Source organism: Solanum dulcamara, chromosome 11 (assembly GCF_947179165.1).
Source record: "Solanum dulcamara chromosome 11, daSolDulc1.2, whole genome shotgun sequence".
Classification (NCBI taxonomy): domain Eukaryota; kingdom Viridiplantae; phylum Streptophyta; class Magnoliopsida; order Solanales; family Solanaceae; genus Solanum; species Solanum dulcamara.
Window position 1 is genome coordinate 59,740,503 of NC_077247.1, and position 16,773 is coordinate 59,757,275.

The 16,773-nt window shown below is 33.4% G+C and overlaps 1 protein-coding gene across 2 annotated transcripts; it reads left to right on the top strand.

The window, feature by feature from the left end:
• Window positions 1-282: 282 nt before the first annotated feature.
• LOC129873019 (cyclic nucleotide-gated ion channel 2) lies at window positions 283-16,175 on the top strand. Of its 2 annotated transcripts, none has more exons than XM_055948001.1 (8): window positions 283-572; window positions 12,374-13,007; window positions 13,779-13,994; window positions 14,074-14,390; window positions 14,793-14,904; window positions 14,987-15,223; window positions 15,298-15,384; window positions 15,476-16,175. In XM_055948001.1, exons 1-8 carry the CDS (start codon window positions 547-549, stop codon window positions 15,959-15,961), a joined length of 2,115 nt encoding a protein of 704 aa, XP_055803976.1. In that variant the 5' UTR covers window positions 283-546; the 3' UTR covers window positions 15,962-16,175. The 2 variants fall into 2 exon arrangements, with proteins under 2 accessions (XP_055803976.1, XP_055803975.1); XM_055948000.1 differs by lacking the exon at window positions 283-572 and adding an exon at window positions 11,932-12,179.
• Window positions 16,176-16,773: the final 598 nt, after the last annotated feature.

Sequence of the window (16,773 nt, forward strand, 5' to 3'; positions counted from 1 at the left end):
CCTCTGGACACCATGTGGGTCCGTCACTGCGTGTATAGATTGTTGTTCTTTCAATGCATGGATTGTGTGTAAATTAGCTTTTTGTTTGGAGTGTTTGAGAGTGACTGACACAAAGGGAAGGAAGCTTCCACACACCTCACAACATCAAACTATATGCATATATATGAAAATTAACGTTTGTTATTGTTGTTTCTGGAATAAGCTACATATCACATTATTATATATTGTCATGAATAATTGTTCTTGATGTTCAATCTACTTCTGATAACCACACACCTTCATCGATTACAAAATGTATGTACGTACTTATACTCTTGTACTCTGGTCCTTTCCTTAATTATAATAGCTCTCTCCCTCACGACACTACTACCTCTTCTTTCTCTTTTATTTTCTTCTCAATTGATCGAGACCAGAACTTATTCAATTCCAAAATTCCATTCAAATAGAAAGCTTTTTCTTTTTCTGTTGGTCCAAGGACGTTAATTAGTCCTTTTTGAATTTGGAGCACCATCGATCAGTTCGTCTGCATGAAGTTGAGATATATGCATGGCTCATTTTCTCTCAAACTCCAGGTTTCAAATATCCTCTTCCTTTCTTCTAATATTTGTCTGAGTTTATTCACAAACATTGTCTGAATATCCCTAGTTTTTTTCTTTTAAGGAGTGAAGATCTTAAATTGATCCCCTTATTAGTGTGTAATTGTAAAGATTGCGCCATGTGAATATTCTAGGGTTGATTTTTCATATGGTTATTCAACTGATTATTTGAGTAATAAAAAAAATTCTGAATTATGTTTGTGGACGAATTAGTGTTATATATATTCAACTCATACTTCTAATTAAATGGTATAGCTTGGCTCTTATCTAACCAGTTAAATCAGCTATGATTAATTAGTAAAACTAATTGTGAATTGACTCACAAATTAAATAGAAAAAAGAACCCATGACTTATTCACGGTTATAAGGTGCTTTTAATATGGTGCTTTCAATTACGAAAAAAGATTATCATTTGAATTAATTACTAAATATCACTTGGAGTAACAAGGTTGGAAATTAAAGCCACATGAAAACTGAATTTCTATATCTGTAATTCTATGAATTGGCTTAATTAATTTATTTGCCCAGTAATTAATAATTACTTGATCATCACTGAATTGAGTATAATTAAGAAGTATAATTATATGTCATAGTTACATCCAAAACGTGACTTCTATTTTTTTCTCAAATGTAAGTTCTTTAGTAATTCATAACTCATAAGCATATCCTTATTTTAACTAGTCCTATTTTGTTATGAATTTCTTTTATGAGGATGGCTTAAAAGCATTTTTTAGTGAACTGGTTTTGTTTTCTGTTCATTTATATAAACATTTCAATTGAAATTTCACACTTACAGATCTTAAAACTTTTATTATATTCGCATGGGAAAAAAATAAAATAAAAAAGTAGTTGGTTCTTTAATTATTCTAATAATATTTTTTAAGGACGTCGTACATTCTTTACAATATTAGTTAGTGGTGGCAAAAGGGTGGGTTGAGTTAAATTTGGGCGGATTGAAAATGGGTCAATATAAGATGGGTAATAATTCAATTCGTCCATATTTTATAGGGAAAAGGGTCAAAAATACCCCTCAATTTTTATTTATTAGTTGACTTTATCCTTATCATTAAAGTAAAGCTATTCTTACCTTTGTCGTCTACAAATTTTTCACTCGTACCCCTCAATTGGATGAAAAACCTTAAATCAATTAAAATTACCCAATTTCCTCTTGTAATCCAAAATCAAAAAAATTGACATTTTCAGATCTTATATATTAAAATATATTATTTTTTCTATAAAAAAACATAAAACTAAATTTTCACTCTATTTATCACTTTTATCATATTAAGAAAAATAATTATTATTTTACTATTAATATTCGATAATTAATTATTCACCAAATTATTTTATAAAAATTAAGACTAAAAATCAATAAATATGAATATTATGATAAGTTATTTATATTAGTCATTATTTTTTAAGGACCGTGGAAAGTCAAAATTGGAAGTGTGAATGGGTGGAGTAACTATTTTCTAATGAACTGATTTATTACACTTTCACAAAAAAAAAATATTTTTTTGGAATAATGACTTTCAAAATTAATTCATTTATTTAATTAATTTTTGAGGAAAAATTCCATTGAAAATATATTCTCGCAATGTTGCATGCTACTACATTTTCAATCGTTGTTCACTTGTATACTAGTACTATTAAGGAGAAATGATTTTTTTAGACATTTACAAAAAAAATAGTTTTATGTTTTTTATTTTTTAAAAAAAAACACAATATATTTTAATATATAAGATTTGAAAATGTCAAGTTGGATTTGGATTAAAAGAGGAAACAGGGTAATTTTAATTGAAATTGAATAATTTTAGTTGATTTGAAGATTTCCATTCAATTGAGGGGGATGGATCAATTTTTTTGGGTCGGATTTGATTTAAAAGAGAAAATTGGGTAATTTTAATTGAAATTGGATAATTTTAGTTGATTTGAAGCTTTTCATCCAATTGAGGGGTATGAATGACAAATTTGTAGACGGCAAGGGTAAGAACAACTTTACTTTAACAGTAAGAGTAAAGTTAACTAATAAATGAAAGTTGATGGATATTTTTGACCATTTTTTCTATTTTATATGGGTAACAAATGAGTTGTGTGAAATATCAACTTACCCATATTTTCATGAGTAAATTGTACTATACTTTAAAATTCAATATGGAGAAAATATTTCAGTCTTTTTTTGGATGAAAAATGTTAAAAATATTTTATTTAATTTTATTGTATCATAAAATTAAACCGACACCCGACTTCTAAATCGAGACCAAACTTCGAACTAGACTCAAGACCCAACTTCTAAATCGGGGACCCGACCCCCGACTTTTGATCTGGGATCCGACCATCAACCCTCTACTCAGGATGCTACATCTGAATCGAGATTCGATCTCGATACCTAAATTAGGACTCGACCCTGACACCTAATCTTAATGATCGATTTGGAATCCAAATATGACACCTAATATGGGACCCTACCTCGACTCTTAAATTCGACATCGAACTGGATCCGAACTAACCCCGAACTGACCCGAACTAACCCTGACACCTATATCCTACCCCGATGACTGATTCGAGACTCAATTCTGACACCCAATTAGGGATCCGACTCCGATCCAGGATTTAAATTGACACCCAACATCTAAATTGGGTCCCGACTTTGGAATGAGGATTCGATCCCGACACCGACATTGGACTCGATCATGACACTCAATCCTCGGCCGGACTTTTAAATCGAATTTTGACTATAACATCCGACCTCGACAACATATTCAAAATTCGATCTTGATATCTGATTTGGGACTCGATCCCGACTCTCGATTCTGAACCTGACTTTCGAACCGAGACTGATTACGAAGGCCAAAGACTTCATTTTTTTAATTTTTTTATATTTTTATATTTTTTTTAATCATAGAGAAGAACAATTAGTTTTAATGAAGAACATAAAAAGGAAGGGAAATTACAACATTTTTAGTGATATCATCAATTTTGAGTGAACAAAAATTGAAAGCTTAACCCATTTGGGTAGCCTATAGTTTATCCATATTTTATCCATGAATATTCATATTTCTATGGGTCCAATATAATTTTAAACTCATATTATATCCATCTAAAAAATCACTCATCTAATTCATTAAAATATGAACGAATTAAATGTGTTATCAAAATATGAGCTCACTTTACCATCGCTATTCGAGACCTAGTTGCTTAATTGCTTCATTGTGTCAGCGCGGATATTTGATTTCTTTTCTTTAAAAATCTTTTTTTTTTAACTATATACGAACAAAATCCTTGTTTAAAATTAGTGGCAGTAAAATATTTGGGATGAATGACGTAATTGTTACCTGTTGTAATCCCGATAACTAGGATTGTTTGTTTTAAACAGTGTCTCATTTCTATAAAAACTGAATTTTAAATTATTTTTTTAATAAAATAATTTATAATCACATATTTCAATTTTGTTTTATCCACCAGTTTCAATTTTTTTTAAAATGTTATTATATTAAACGTTGTCAGGTAAATTAAACCAAGAGAATATTATGTATACTTGCATGCTTAAGATCATTGGTTCGTACGTCTTGCACTTATTTCTGTACTGTATATAATTCATTGATTTCTGGTCTTTTTCTAAAAAGTCATACCATGACTCTTTTACAATTTTAAGAGATAATTGTCAAAAATATATTTAAATTATTATACTTTTTTGAGTTTCATATTTAAATTATTGATAGTGTAAGTTTTATACCTAAATTATTATTTATTAGTTTGAGAAATACACATCTCTCATACTACACTCTCTTTTTCATTTTAAAAAAATTATCACATCACATTCCACATAGACAAAATATTCCACCTTAACAAAAATTAAATAAATTATTAGAATTTAAAATTAAAGATTAAAGTATTACTATTCCCCTTCCAAAAAAATTATAAAATAAAATATAAAATATTTTTCTTATCTCACTCCACTTAATTTTTTTTAAAAAAATTATTTCCTGCCCCATTTAACCCTCCGCTTTCAAAAAAAATTCTCATTTTGTGTTAGATATACACATATGATTCTAAGAAAGTATTTTTTACTTGCCGCGAGACTTTTCTTAAAATACAATTTTCATTTCTGTTATATTAGGTACGCAAGTAAAAAAATATTTTCCTAAAAATATATGTACCTATCTAATTCAAAACGAGAAAAATATAAATAAAAAATAATAATAAATTAAGAGTGGATGGTTAGATTGGTGGGTATAATTTTGTTTTCAAAAAACAAAAATAATAACATTTTTTTAGGAAGGAGTGGGGGAGGGGGTGAAGTATGATTTTTTTAAAAAACGATTTTATATAAGAAATTTTAAAAAATAAAAGGACGGGGATTGTCGGGGGAAGAGAGGGAGGTGGTGGAGTGGTTGAGAAAAATATTTTAATTTTTTTAAAAAATAATTTCTTTTTTAAAAAAATAATTTCTTTTTTGGGGATAAAAATACTTTAGTCTTTAATTTTTAATTAATATTAATAGTTTATTTAATTTTTATAAAAGTGAAATATTTCATCCATATGAAATATCATTTGACAAGGTTTTTGCAAAAAATAAAAGGACGGGGACGGGAGGGAGGTGGTGGAGTGATTGTGAAAAATATTTTAATTTTTTTAAAATAATTTCTTTTTAAAAAAATAATTTCTTTTTGGGGGATAAAAATACTTTAGTCTTTAACTTTTAATTAATATCAATAATTTATTTATTTATTGTAAAAGTGTAATATTTCATCCATATGGTATGCCATTTGGCAAGATTTTTGAAAAAAAATAGAGAAAGTAGAGAGAGTGTATTACACACACCATCGATGGGTGTTTGTCAAACTAATAAGTGATAGTTTATGTATGAAACTCACACTTTCACTAGTTTATATATGAAACTTAAAAAAATAAAATAGTTTGAATGTATCTTTGATACTTATTTCTAATTTTAAATAAAGTGGAATACTAATTTCTGGTTGCAGTTTTATATGTTTCAGGTCAACATAGTAGCCATATTGTTTTTATTGATTTGGAAAGTGCATAATTGCACTTTAATATGCCAAAAGTTTATACGAGTACGAAAAGTGAAGACCTTTAAAGTCAAAAATCATATAATTAGTTAGGCAGTTTAATTATGATTTTTGATTTATTTTTAATTTTTTAGCTTAAAATAAATATTTAAAAGTATTTATTTTATTTTATCAAACACTATAAAAACACTTTAAAATTATTTTTAAAATAAGCTCATTCAAATAAGCTTTTAATTTACTACTATAAAAATAACCTTTAGCGATAATAAATGTGCAGTTTTGAAGGCATTAATTAGTTAATTGTCTCGTTATAGACTTTAGGGACATTTAAAAAAAGTGTTAATTATTTTTAACAAAATATATTTAACGACAATTAATCTATTACCGTTAATTAATTGCCGCTAAGGATAACTCATTTTGACCCTTTCTTGTGCATTGCCACCTTCTGGGTTGAAGTTGTTGATATTTCTTCTTTTGATGGAAAAAGAAGTAGTATTGCTAGTACTCTCTCACTCCATATATTTGTATTTGTTAGGGGAAGAAACACTACAACTAAAGTTTGATATGATAATAAATAATGAAAATAAATTGAACACGAAAATTTTACATGAAAATTCCTCAAACAGATATAGGAAAAAAACCACGGGGTAGAACGATCTTACTATGATAATATGGAGTACACTGCTCTCAAATATAAGGAGAAAACAATAATTAATACTTCTCTCTTGTAAAAGAAACAACTTACTAAAGAGGACACTCAAGACTACAATATTTATCTTGATCTATAACTCTCTTTGTGTTTTTACTTTTTTGGATTGTATGTGGGATGATCTAAATGAGGGAAAGAGGCCCTCTATTTATAGGAAACTAGAAATGCGTAAAATCCATGTATTGCACCTCCCTTTTTGACTATGCATTCAAAACGCATTTTGTTTCCTTTTTGACTACGCGTTTTGTAGTATTTGACTATCTTGCATTCTCCCACTTGAAGATTTAATTGAGAATCAATTAAGTCTTCACCCATCCTTTCTACCCAATTACTGCAATGTTACGTTTTTGCTAGGCCAACAGAAAATCGACACCATATAAATTTGTTACTATTGATCGGCTTCGTAAACATATTTGCTAGATTGCCATTAGTGTGAATTTTTTGAATATCTACATTGCCTTCTTCCACTTTCTCACGAACAAAGTAATACTGAACTCGTATGTGCTTTGTCCTTAAATGAAATGCCGAATTCTTTGCAACATACAAAGTGCTCTAACTGTCACAAAATAGAGCAACCTTCTTTTGTTTGTGCCCGAGCTCCTCTAGTAACATCTGTATCCATATTATCTCTTTGCTAGCTTGTGTAGCTGCTACATATTCTGTTTCCGTCGTAGATGTAGCCACGATTGATTGAAGTTTTGAAACCCAGCTTACAATTCCTCCAACAAGAGTAAACACATAACCTGTGGTTGACTTGTTTTTATCAAGATCACCTGCATAATCTGAATCAACATAACCTTTAACAGAAAAGTTTGATCCTCCATAACACATTGCAACATCTGAGGTACCCTTAACATATCTCAGGATCTTCTTAACAGTATTCTAATGCTCTCTACCAGGATTAGGCATATATCGACTAACTATTTCCATTGCTTGTGCAATGTCAGGTCTTGTACATTCCACGACGAACATTAAACTTTCTACTGCTGATGCATACGGTACTCGAGACATCTCTATCCTCTCTACTTCATTGCTGGGACACATTCTTGATGATAACTTGAAATTAATAGAAAGTGGGGTGGAAATTGACTTACAGTCTTGCATCTTGAAGCGTCGCAAGATTTTCTTCAAGTAGTTTTTTTGAGAAAGTCAAATCTTCCTATTATTTCTATCTCGATGAATTTGCATCCCTAGAATTTTATTTGCTGGTCCCAATTCCTTCATTTCAAACTCCTTAACCAATTATGCCTTTAAATTTGTGAGACGATCTTTGTTGGGGCCTGCTACCAATATGTCATTAACATACAACAGCAAAATAACAAAATCTTCACTACCAAATCTCTTGTAATAAACACAAGGATCTGAACTTTGTCTGTTGTATCCAAGGATTATAATGAAGGAATCAACTCTCTTATACCAACATCTCGGCGCCTGTTTGAAACCGTATAGAGATTTGTTTAACCTACAAACCAAGTTTTTTTTTTCCTGTTCTTCAAAACTTTCTGGTTGGAGCATGTAAATTTCTTCTTCAAGCTCTCCATGAAGAAATGCAGTTTTGACATCTAACTATTTCAAGTACAAGTTAAATGTAGCACGCATCGATAGGGCCACTCGAATTATTGTGAGTCAAACCACCATAGAAAATATCTCATTGAAGTTTATACCTTCTTTGTGAGTGAATCCTTTCACCACCAATCTTGCACGATACTTTTCCACTTGATCATTACCATTGCGTTTGATCTTGTAGACCCATTTGTTTCCAATGACCTTCCTTCCTTGTGAAAAATGAACAAGATCCCATATTTTATTTTTATGAAGAGCTTCAATTTCTTCTCGCATTGCTGCCATCCACAAAGATGATTCTTGGCCTTTCATAGCCTCGTGAAAAGTTGAAGGCTCTCCATCATCTGTTAATAGACAGTATGCAATATTGCCTTCCATAGAATAATCTGAGTGCCAAATTGATTCTCTTCTCTCCCTAGTTGACCGTTGAACTTGTGGAGTTTTGATCTTAGCTTGCTCTTGTTCTTCGTGCTCTGGTGCTACCTCAAAAGAAACTGGAACTTCTTCTATTTCTTCAATTTCAACTGTAGTAGTCTCTGTTTTTTCTTTTGAAGTGCTACCTTCTTTTGCTTGTATCTTGTTTTCAACAAGCATAACATCTCCGCTGATTACCACCTTGCAGGCAGTGGGATCCCACAAGCGATACCCTTTGACTCCATCAGCATACCCTAAGAAAATGCATTTTTTGAATTTCAAATCCAACTTCGATTTTTCTTGGGTGTTGTACTTAACATAAATAGGACTTTCGAATATATGTAAGCGAGAATAATTAACTGGTTTTCCTGTCCACATCTCCATTGGCGTTTTCAGATCAATTGCGGTTGATGGTGACCGATTGATCACATAACAGGCGGTTTTGACTGCTTTTGCCCAAAATAGTTTTTCCAACCTTGCAGTTACCAACATAGCTCTTGTCCGTTCCAACAAGGTTCTGTTCATCCACTCTGCTACTCTATTTTGTTGTGGAGTATATGCCATCATGAACTGCCTTCTAATACCTTCTTGTTTACAGAAGTTATCAAATTCATCATATGTGAATTCTCCTCCAGTATCTGTCCTCAAACATTTGATCTTTTTCTCAGATTCAAGTTTCACCCGCACTTTGAACTCTTTGAAAATTAGAAAAAAATCTGCCTTTCTTTTGATTGGATACACCTAACTTCTTCTGAAGTAATTGTCGATAAATGACACAAAATAATTCTCTCCTCCTAGGGACTCCACCGGTGCTTGCCAGACATCAAAGTAGACCACATCAAATATTTCCTTGCTTTTAATAGAGGAACTACTAAACTTCAGTATATGTTGCTTAGTGGTAACACAATGCTCACAAAAGGTTAGTAAAATATTTTTGAGCCTTGGAAGAAGCTTTTGCTCCATAAGAATCTTCAAACCTCATTCCGATATATGGCTAAGTTTACAATGCCACATCATCGTTGATTCTTCAAATGAACTTGCTGACGCGGTTGATGCTTCTCCTTCTTGACGTGTTTCACCTTTAAGCACATATAGATTTGCAACAAGTTTTTCTGCTTTCATTACTACAAGTGCCCCTTTTGATATTTTCATGACTCCACCATGAGTCTTATATGAATATCCATTATCATATAATTGTCCCAAAGATAATAGATTCTTCCTCAAGTCTTTTACATGTCATACTTCCTAGATGGTGCATACCGTGTCATCATATATATTTATTTTGTTGGACCCAATACCAATAACATCCAAAGCATGATCATCTCCCATGAACACAGATCCTCTTGAGATAGGTTTATATTGATAGAACCATTCTCTCTGGAAAGTCATGTGCCATGTTGCTCCCGTATCCATGATCCAGACATCAGTGAAACGTTTTCTGCCTTCATTATTTGATATTGCTTCACTACATAAAATTTCGCCATCATCCGAGGTACTTACAACATTTCCTTGAGCATTTGATTATTCATGGTGTTCACTCTTCTTCTTGAACGGATAATCTTTCTTGAAATCCCCTTTCTTGCTACAGTTGCTTGTCTGTCTTTCTTATTTTTGCGCCGATTTTCTTCTTCTAAGACAACGACTGCAATTTCATCAAAAACTAGACTATCTGTATTGTTTGTCAAGTTGATGAGAAGTTGATCATACGAGTCAAGCAGACTTTGAAGTAGAAGCTCCGTATAGTCCCCTCTATTTTGTAACTCATTGTTGTAAGTTGCGAAAATAGAGTATTCAAAGTATGGATGTGTTTAGTAACCGACATGGACTCTGACATTCGAAGAGTATACAATCTTCTTTTTAAGAAGATTTTATTATGCAAAGACTTGCCTCATACAATCCCGTAAGAGTATCCCATATTTTCTTCGTCGTCCGTTTTTCAGCCACATTAGACAACACTTGATCAGTTGGTGCCAAGTGTAGATCAGTAACTGCATTGCTGTCTATGTCATTCCACTTGCTGTAATCAGTAAATTTTGTGGCATGCCTTCAGTTGCAGCTAAGCAATTGTCTTTTCTCAATATCACTTTTATTTTAATTTTTTCACAATGAGAAATTAGTCCCATTGAATTTCTCCACGTTAAACTTTATTGTAGTCGACATTGTTATTTGCTTCACACCCTTTTAGATTGTTTTTGAATATTTTTGCAAACAATCGTGACAAACTGTACCGTCATCGATTTTTACTATTCACAAAAATTTACTATTCACAGATAGTACCTTCGCATAAAACAGACAAAATAACCGTGGGCTCTGATACCACTGTTGGGGGGAAGAAACACTACAAGTAAAGTTTGATATGATAATAAATAATAAAAATAAATTAGAAATGAGAATTTTACGTGAAAACCCCTCAAACAGATAGAGGGGAAAAACCACGGGTTAGAAGGATCTTACTATGATATTATGGGAGTACATTGCTCTCAAATACAAGGAAAAAACAACAATTAACACTTCTCTCTTTTAAGAGGAACAACTCACTAAAGAGGAAACTCAAGATTACAATATTTATCTTGGTGTTCAAAATATAATTAATAATGTTTGTTCAATAAAATACATCCCTAATAAAAAAATTTAAATGTTGTGATAAATTAATTTAAGTCTAATAATATGAAACAGATGAATACGACTCATTTTTATTATAGATTTTTAAATTGTTAAATTTTATGCTCAATCAAATTCTTTGACGTTAAATGAAACCAAGGAAAAAAAGGATTTGTGGCCAGGTATAAATGTATGGCATGCGCGATGAAACCTTGCTGGTACACCTCTTTTGCTTTGTGTGCGCCAATTTGTTCGATTAGCCAAATGCCCAAATCTGAGTGCCCAAACTTCAACGTCATGATTTTTCCTTCACTCACTTCTTTCTTTCTTTTTATAGTATGATCTCTTCTTTCTCCAATCCTTACACGTCTCTCCTTGTCGTTTGCTTTGGCTATGTTTGTGATTCACTTTTATTTACGTAAGGTAATTAAATTTAAATTAATTATGTTTTCGATTTGACTAGACAATTTTATTGTTTCTCCCCTATTTCATACTCTTAACATCTAAAGTTAACATTACTAGCTAGTTTTCACTTGTACACCATATATCTTCTTCAAGCTAATCAAACCAGCTAGCCCAGTGAAGAATTTATGAGAATATGTACAAAATAAAAGAGTTGGCTGATTCTTTTTATTGATTTGCTCTACACATGGAAAGTTACAAAGCAAGAAAATAGAGTCATAGAAACAAATTAAAAGGGACCCCAGCCGTACTGGAACTAGACCCCACAACCGTGACGTTCCGTAAGAGGTTATTCGTCCTTACAGCAAAATGCCAATCTCTTCATGTGCTCATTCCACAGACGTACCATTTCAAAATTATTGCAGATATATATATATATTTCTAGGTCGTTTGAGAAATTAAAATATTTTATGAAATTATTTTATTTCACTCTTTCTATAGGATAATAATTTCAAAAATTATTTGAAATTAACTAATAACTCAAAACAAATATAAGATAAGTTTATTTCAAATTTTATCCTAGAATTATTATCAAGACCTTTAAATACATACATTTGCCCCACTTTCCCTCCTCTACACAAACCTTCACTTCTTCCCTCATGCATATAGCTATTTCTTATACATAATGTTGCCTTCTTCATCATGCTTCTACATAATTCCCCTGTTTGATTTCTCCCTCTCAAATTGAGTATATATATTATCAATTACTCAAATTTTGCCTATAGACCTTCTTTCTTTCCCATGGTTCCGTGCTCTTCTCAACATGTCTTCTCGCCAAGACCTCCGCTTCTTCCTCTCAAGGTCAGATAGATAAATAGCGGAGTCAGAAATTCAAATAATTACTATAACGTTTTTTCCTTATATATGATTCCCCCCCCCCCCCCCCCCGCTATTAGTCCACTATTCTTCACTAACTACGTAACCATTTGAATTGTGTTAACTTGAATTTTTTGCTATATGAATTGTGTTAACTTGGATTTTTTGACATGGATCAGGTGGTTCGGAATATTCCGACGAAGATCAGTTCAACCTGATAACAGCGACGACAACGATGACGACAGCAATCCAATCTCAAACTCCATTGAATGTTATGCATGCACTCAAGTTGGCGTCCCTGTTTTCCACTCCACCAGTTGCGACGGAGCTAACCAACCGGAGTGGGAAGCTTCAGCCGGTTCTTCCCTAATTCCAATTCAAAACCGGACTGATTCGAGAACCGGAAAATCCCGGTCCAGCCGCAGCCGTCACACATCGGGGCCGTTCGGGCGTGTGTTAGATCCTCGAAGCAAGCGCGTGCAGAGATGGAACCGAATGATCTTATTGGCACGTGGCATGGCTTTAGCTGTTGATCCTCTATTCTTTTACGCCTTATCCATCGGCCGTAATGGATCGCCGTGCTTGTACATGGATGGCGGCCTTGCAGCCATCGTCACGGTGATTCGTACTAGCGTCGACGCCGTGCACCTCTTCCATTTGTGGTTGCAGTTCCGGCTGGCTTACGTGTCGAGAGAATCGCTGGTGGTAGGGTGTGGGAAACTCGTGTGGGATGCGCGTGCGATTGCTTCTCACTATGTTAGGTCCCTTAAAGGATTCTGGTTCGATGCTTTTGTCATCCTTCCCGTTCCGCAGGTTACGTACATTTATAACCACTTGATTATTGTGCTTACCCAATTCTATCTATTTTTAAACATATATCAACCAAAAATCTTGGAGGAGATTTTTTAAGTACTCGATTGCCCATAATTTTAATTGAAAATTAGTGTTTTTCAAATCCAACTTAAAGTTGTATTTTAACTAGTATTTAATTATAGATTTTAAAAATTTATATTCAAATATCTGTTAAGCCATAAAATTTATTCTTCAAATATTTTCAAAATCTATGGCAACGTGCCTACTAATTATTTTTTAAAACTTATGTATAGTAGTTTGCTGTTTACATAAGACTAATTGATCTATAGTAACAAGTAACTGGTTGTAGTAGCTCCAATAAGGTAAAACATAAATAAAGTAATACTAGTAAGTAACATGTTACATAAATATATAGGAAAGTTTTTAGAATATTATAATACTCCTGCAATATAGGAATATAAAATATGTGGGTGTAAAAAAGAAGTTAGGTAACTATTACTATGGGGACATGATTTGATTATTAAAAGTAGTTATAGCCAAGGACTACTTAAGAACCTGAAGGTCTAAAAAGGTATAATTTTCAGCCGAATGGATTCGTATGAATCCTGGTCCCTGCTCCGCCTGATTACACATGGTTGTATCCAAAAAAAATTGTTTTCATTAAAAACAAATAAAAAGTGAAAAAAAATGTACATTTTGAATGTTTGTCTTGTATTTTTTCTTTCCTCGAGTTGTATTAATTAGCATGTTAGTATCTATTTTTCTCTGCAGGCTGTATTTTGGCTGGTGGTTCCAAAACTAATAAGAGAAGAGAAGATAAAGCTTATAATGACAATCCTTCTATTGATGTTCTTATTCCAGTTCCTCCCAAAAGTTTATCACAGCATAAGCTTAATGAGAAGGATGCAAAAGGTTACTGGATATATTTTTGGTACCATCTGGTGGGGATTTGGCCTTAATCTCATTGCTTATTTTATTGCTTCTCATGTAAGCTTTTCCCTGCATACTATAGAGAATTACGCTTTGTTGTAAGTTAACCTGATGGCGTAAAAGTTGTTATTTATAGGTTGCTGGGGGATGCTGGTATGTTCTTGCAATACAAAGAGTGGCTTCATGTCTAAGGCAGCACTGTGAGCGGAGCCCTTCGTGTAATCTATCTTTGTCATGCTCAGAGGAGGTGTGTTATCAGTTTCTATTGCCAGCAGGAACTGTGGGAAATCCATGTGCTGGGAACTCAACAACTGTGATTAGGAAGCCAATGTGTTTGGATGTCAATGGACCATTTCCATATGGGATATACCAATGGGCACTTCCTGTTGTTTCAAGCAGATCCGTCACTGTTAAGATTCTTTACCCCATCTTTTGGGGACTGATGACCCTTAGGTAAATAACTTCATTCTAAGACTTGAAAAGTGAATAACTTAGTCTAATGCAGATCAGAAATATTGTTTATTTCAGCCTCTTCGTAAAGATTCTTTTTCTTTTTCGCTTTTAATATGGTGTGTTTAGATCATCTCCATGTCGAGGGTCTATTAGAAACAACCTCTCTACTTTTAAGGTAGGGATAAGATATGCATACACTCTACCATCCCCAGAATCCACACTACATTGGGTATGTTGTTGTTGCTTTTAGAATGGTGTGAAACATGAAAATCTTTAATTCCCTTCAAAGTGTTTGGCCAGAGGAAAAGATATGAATAAGGAAATGAACTGTCTTGATGACTTTTGCTTTGTAGACTACTTGTTGAAGTACTTCGCTTACAATTTTTTGGTGATTGACTGCAGCACATTTGGCAATGACTTAGAACCAACAAGTCACTGGCTTGAAGTTATTTTCAGTATATGCCTTGTGCTTAGTGGATTGATGCTCTTCACTCTGTTGATTGGTAACATCCAGGTAAGCTATTAAGTTGTACTACTTGTTAGTTTCCAATAAAGTAACATGATTCCTTCAAGCTGATTTTGTTTCTGTTTTAAAGGTGTTTTTGCACGCGGTCATGGCAAAGAAGCGAAAAATGCAATTAAGATGTAGGGATATGGAATGGTGGATGAAGAGGAGACAATTGCCATCACAATTAAGACAAAGAGTTCGCCACTTTGAACACCAGAGATGGGCTATGATGGGTGGACAAGATGAGATGGAACTTGTAAAAGACTTGCCAGAAGGGCTTCGAAGGGATATCAAACGCTTTCTTTGCCTTGATCTTATTAAAAAGGTACAATACAAAGCCAATTCTTACTTCAGTTTCCTCTGTTCCATGTATTGATAATCTGAATTTCATTACTTCAGGTTCCTCTATTCCATAGTTTGGATGATCTGATTCTAGACAACATTTGTGATCGCGTTAAGCCACTTGTCTTCTCCAAAGATGAGAAGGTACTACCAATTCGCGCACTCTGTAGAGTGATAGTATAACTGCTTGAAACTATGACAATCTGCTCTTACCTTTTTTATTCTGTCAAAACAGATCATAAGAGAAGGAGATCCAGTGCACCGGGTGGTGTTCATTGTTCGTGGACGTGTAAAAAGTAGCCAAAACCTCAGTAAAGGAATGATTGCCACGAGCATACTTGAGCCTGGAGGCTTCTTTGGAGATGAGCTTCTTTCCTGGTGCTTACGCCGTCCCTTCATAGACAGACTTCCAGCTTCTTCCGCAACCTTCACTTGCATTGATTCGACAGAAGCATTTGGCTTAGATGCAAACCACCTTCGATTTATCACGGATCACTTCAGATACAAATTTGCAAACGAGAGGCTAAAGAGAACAGCAAGGTATTATTCATCCAATTGGAGAACCTGGGCTGCTGTGAATATACAGTTAGCATGGCGACGTTACATGATGAGGACTAGCCGTCCCACTATACATGTGATCGAGAATGGGGATAATGAGCATCGCCTTCGCAAGTATGCTGCAATGTTCTTGTCAATCAAGCCGCACGATCATCTTGAATAGTGATAATAGCGTTGATACTATATCCTCATTTGTCCTACTTTTCATCAATAAGCCAGATTTGTACAACGACATTGATTCATTGAACTTTAATATCTGATATAAAGGGCCTGGGAATTATTTGCACAAATAAATGTCACAGTTTAGCGACTTGTGTTTAAGTAAAATTTTTACATGAATTTCCCTCATTTGTAATGAATCTCATTGTATTTTGCCACCCATTTTTCACCTCAGAAGCAAATCTTCTTGTTGACAATGTTCCCATTTCCCAATTCTGATGGATTTACTAGGTATCACGATTCAAGTCATGGTACTTGTTCATTCTGGGCCTAGGTCCGCCCAGTTTTGTTCCCTTGGATTATGCCAAATCAAGCTCAAAAAGCGCGAGTAACATGTAAACTTGAGTTATGCTTACAAAGCTTTTCATTTAACTCTCCTATTCCCATTATGATATTCGTCTAAGGTGTCATGTGGTCCAAGCATCCCAAGTCTAACGTATTGTAGGCACACACATTTTTTTTTTGGATTATGTCATATCGAATTCTAACAGCACAGAGCATGTGAATTTGAGTTATGCCTTATAAATCTTTATATTCGTCTTCCATTTCATGTGAGTTCGGCTAAGATTTCATTTACAACTTATCCTTCAAAGCTTGTCAACCTAAAAATCTGTTGTTCCAGCTTTACGTGCACACATGAGCCCGCACCATTCATCAAAGATGTCACACTGGATTCGCATTTCACAATTCTATTTTTTTTGTGTGTGATATTTAAGATGTTTAATACATGTTATTGTGTGTAAATGCATTAGTTAA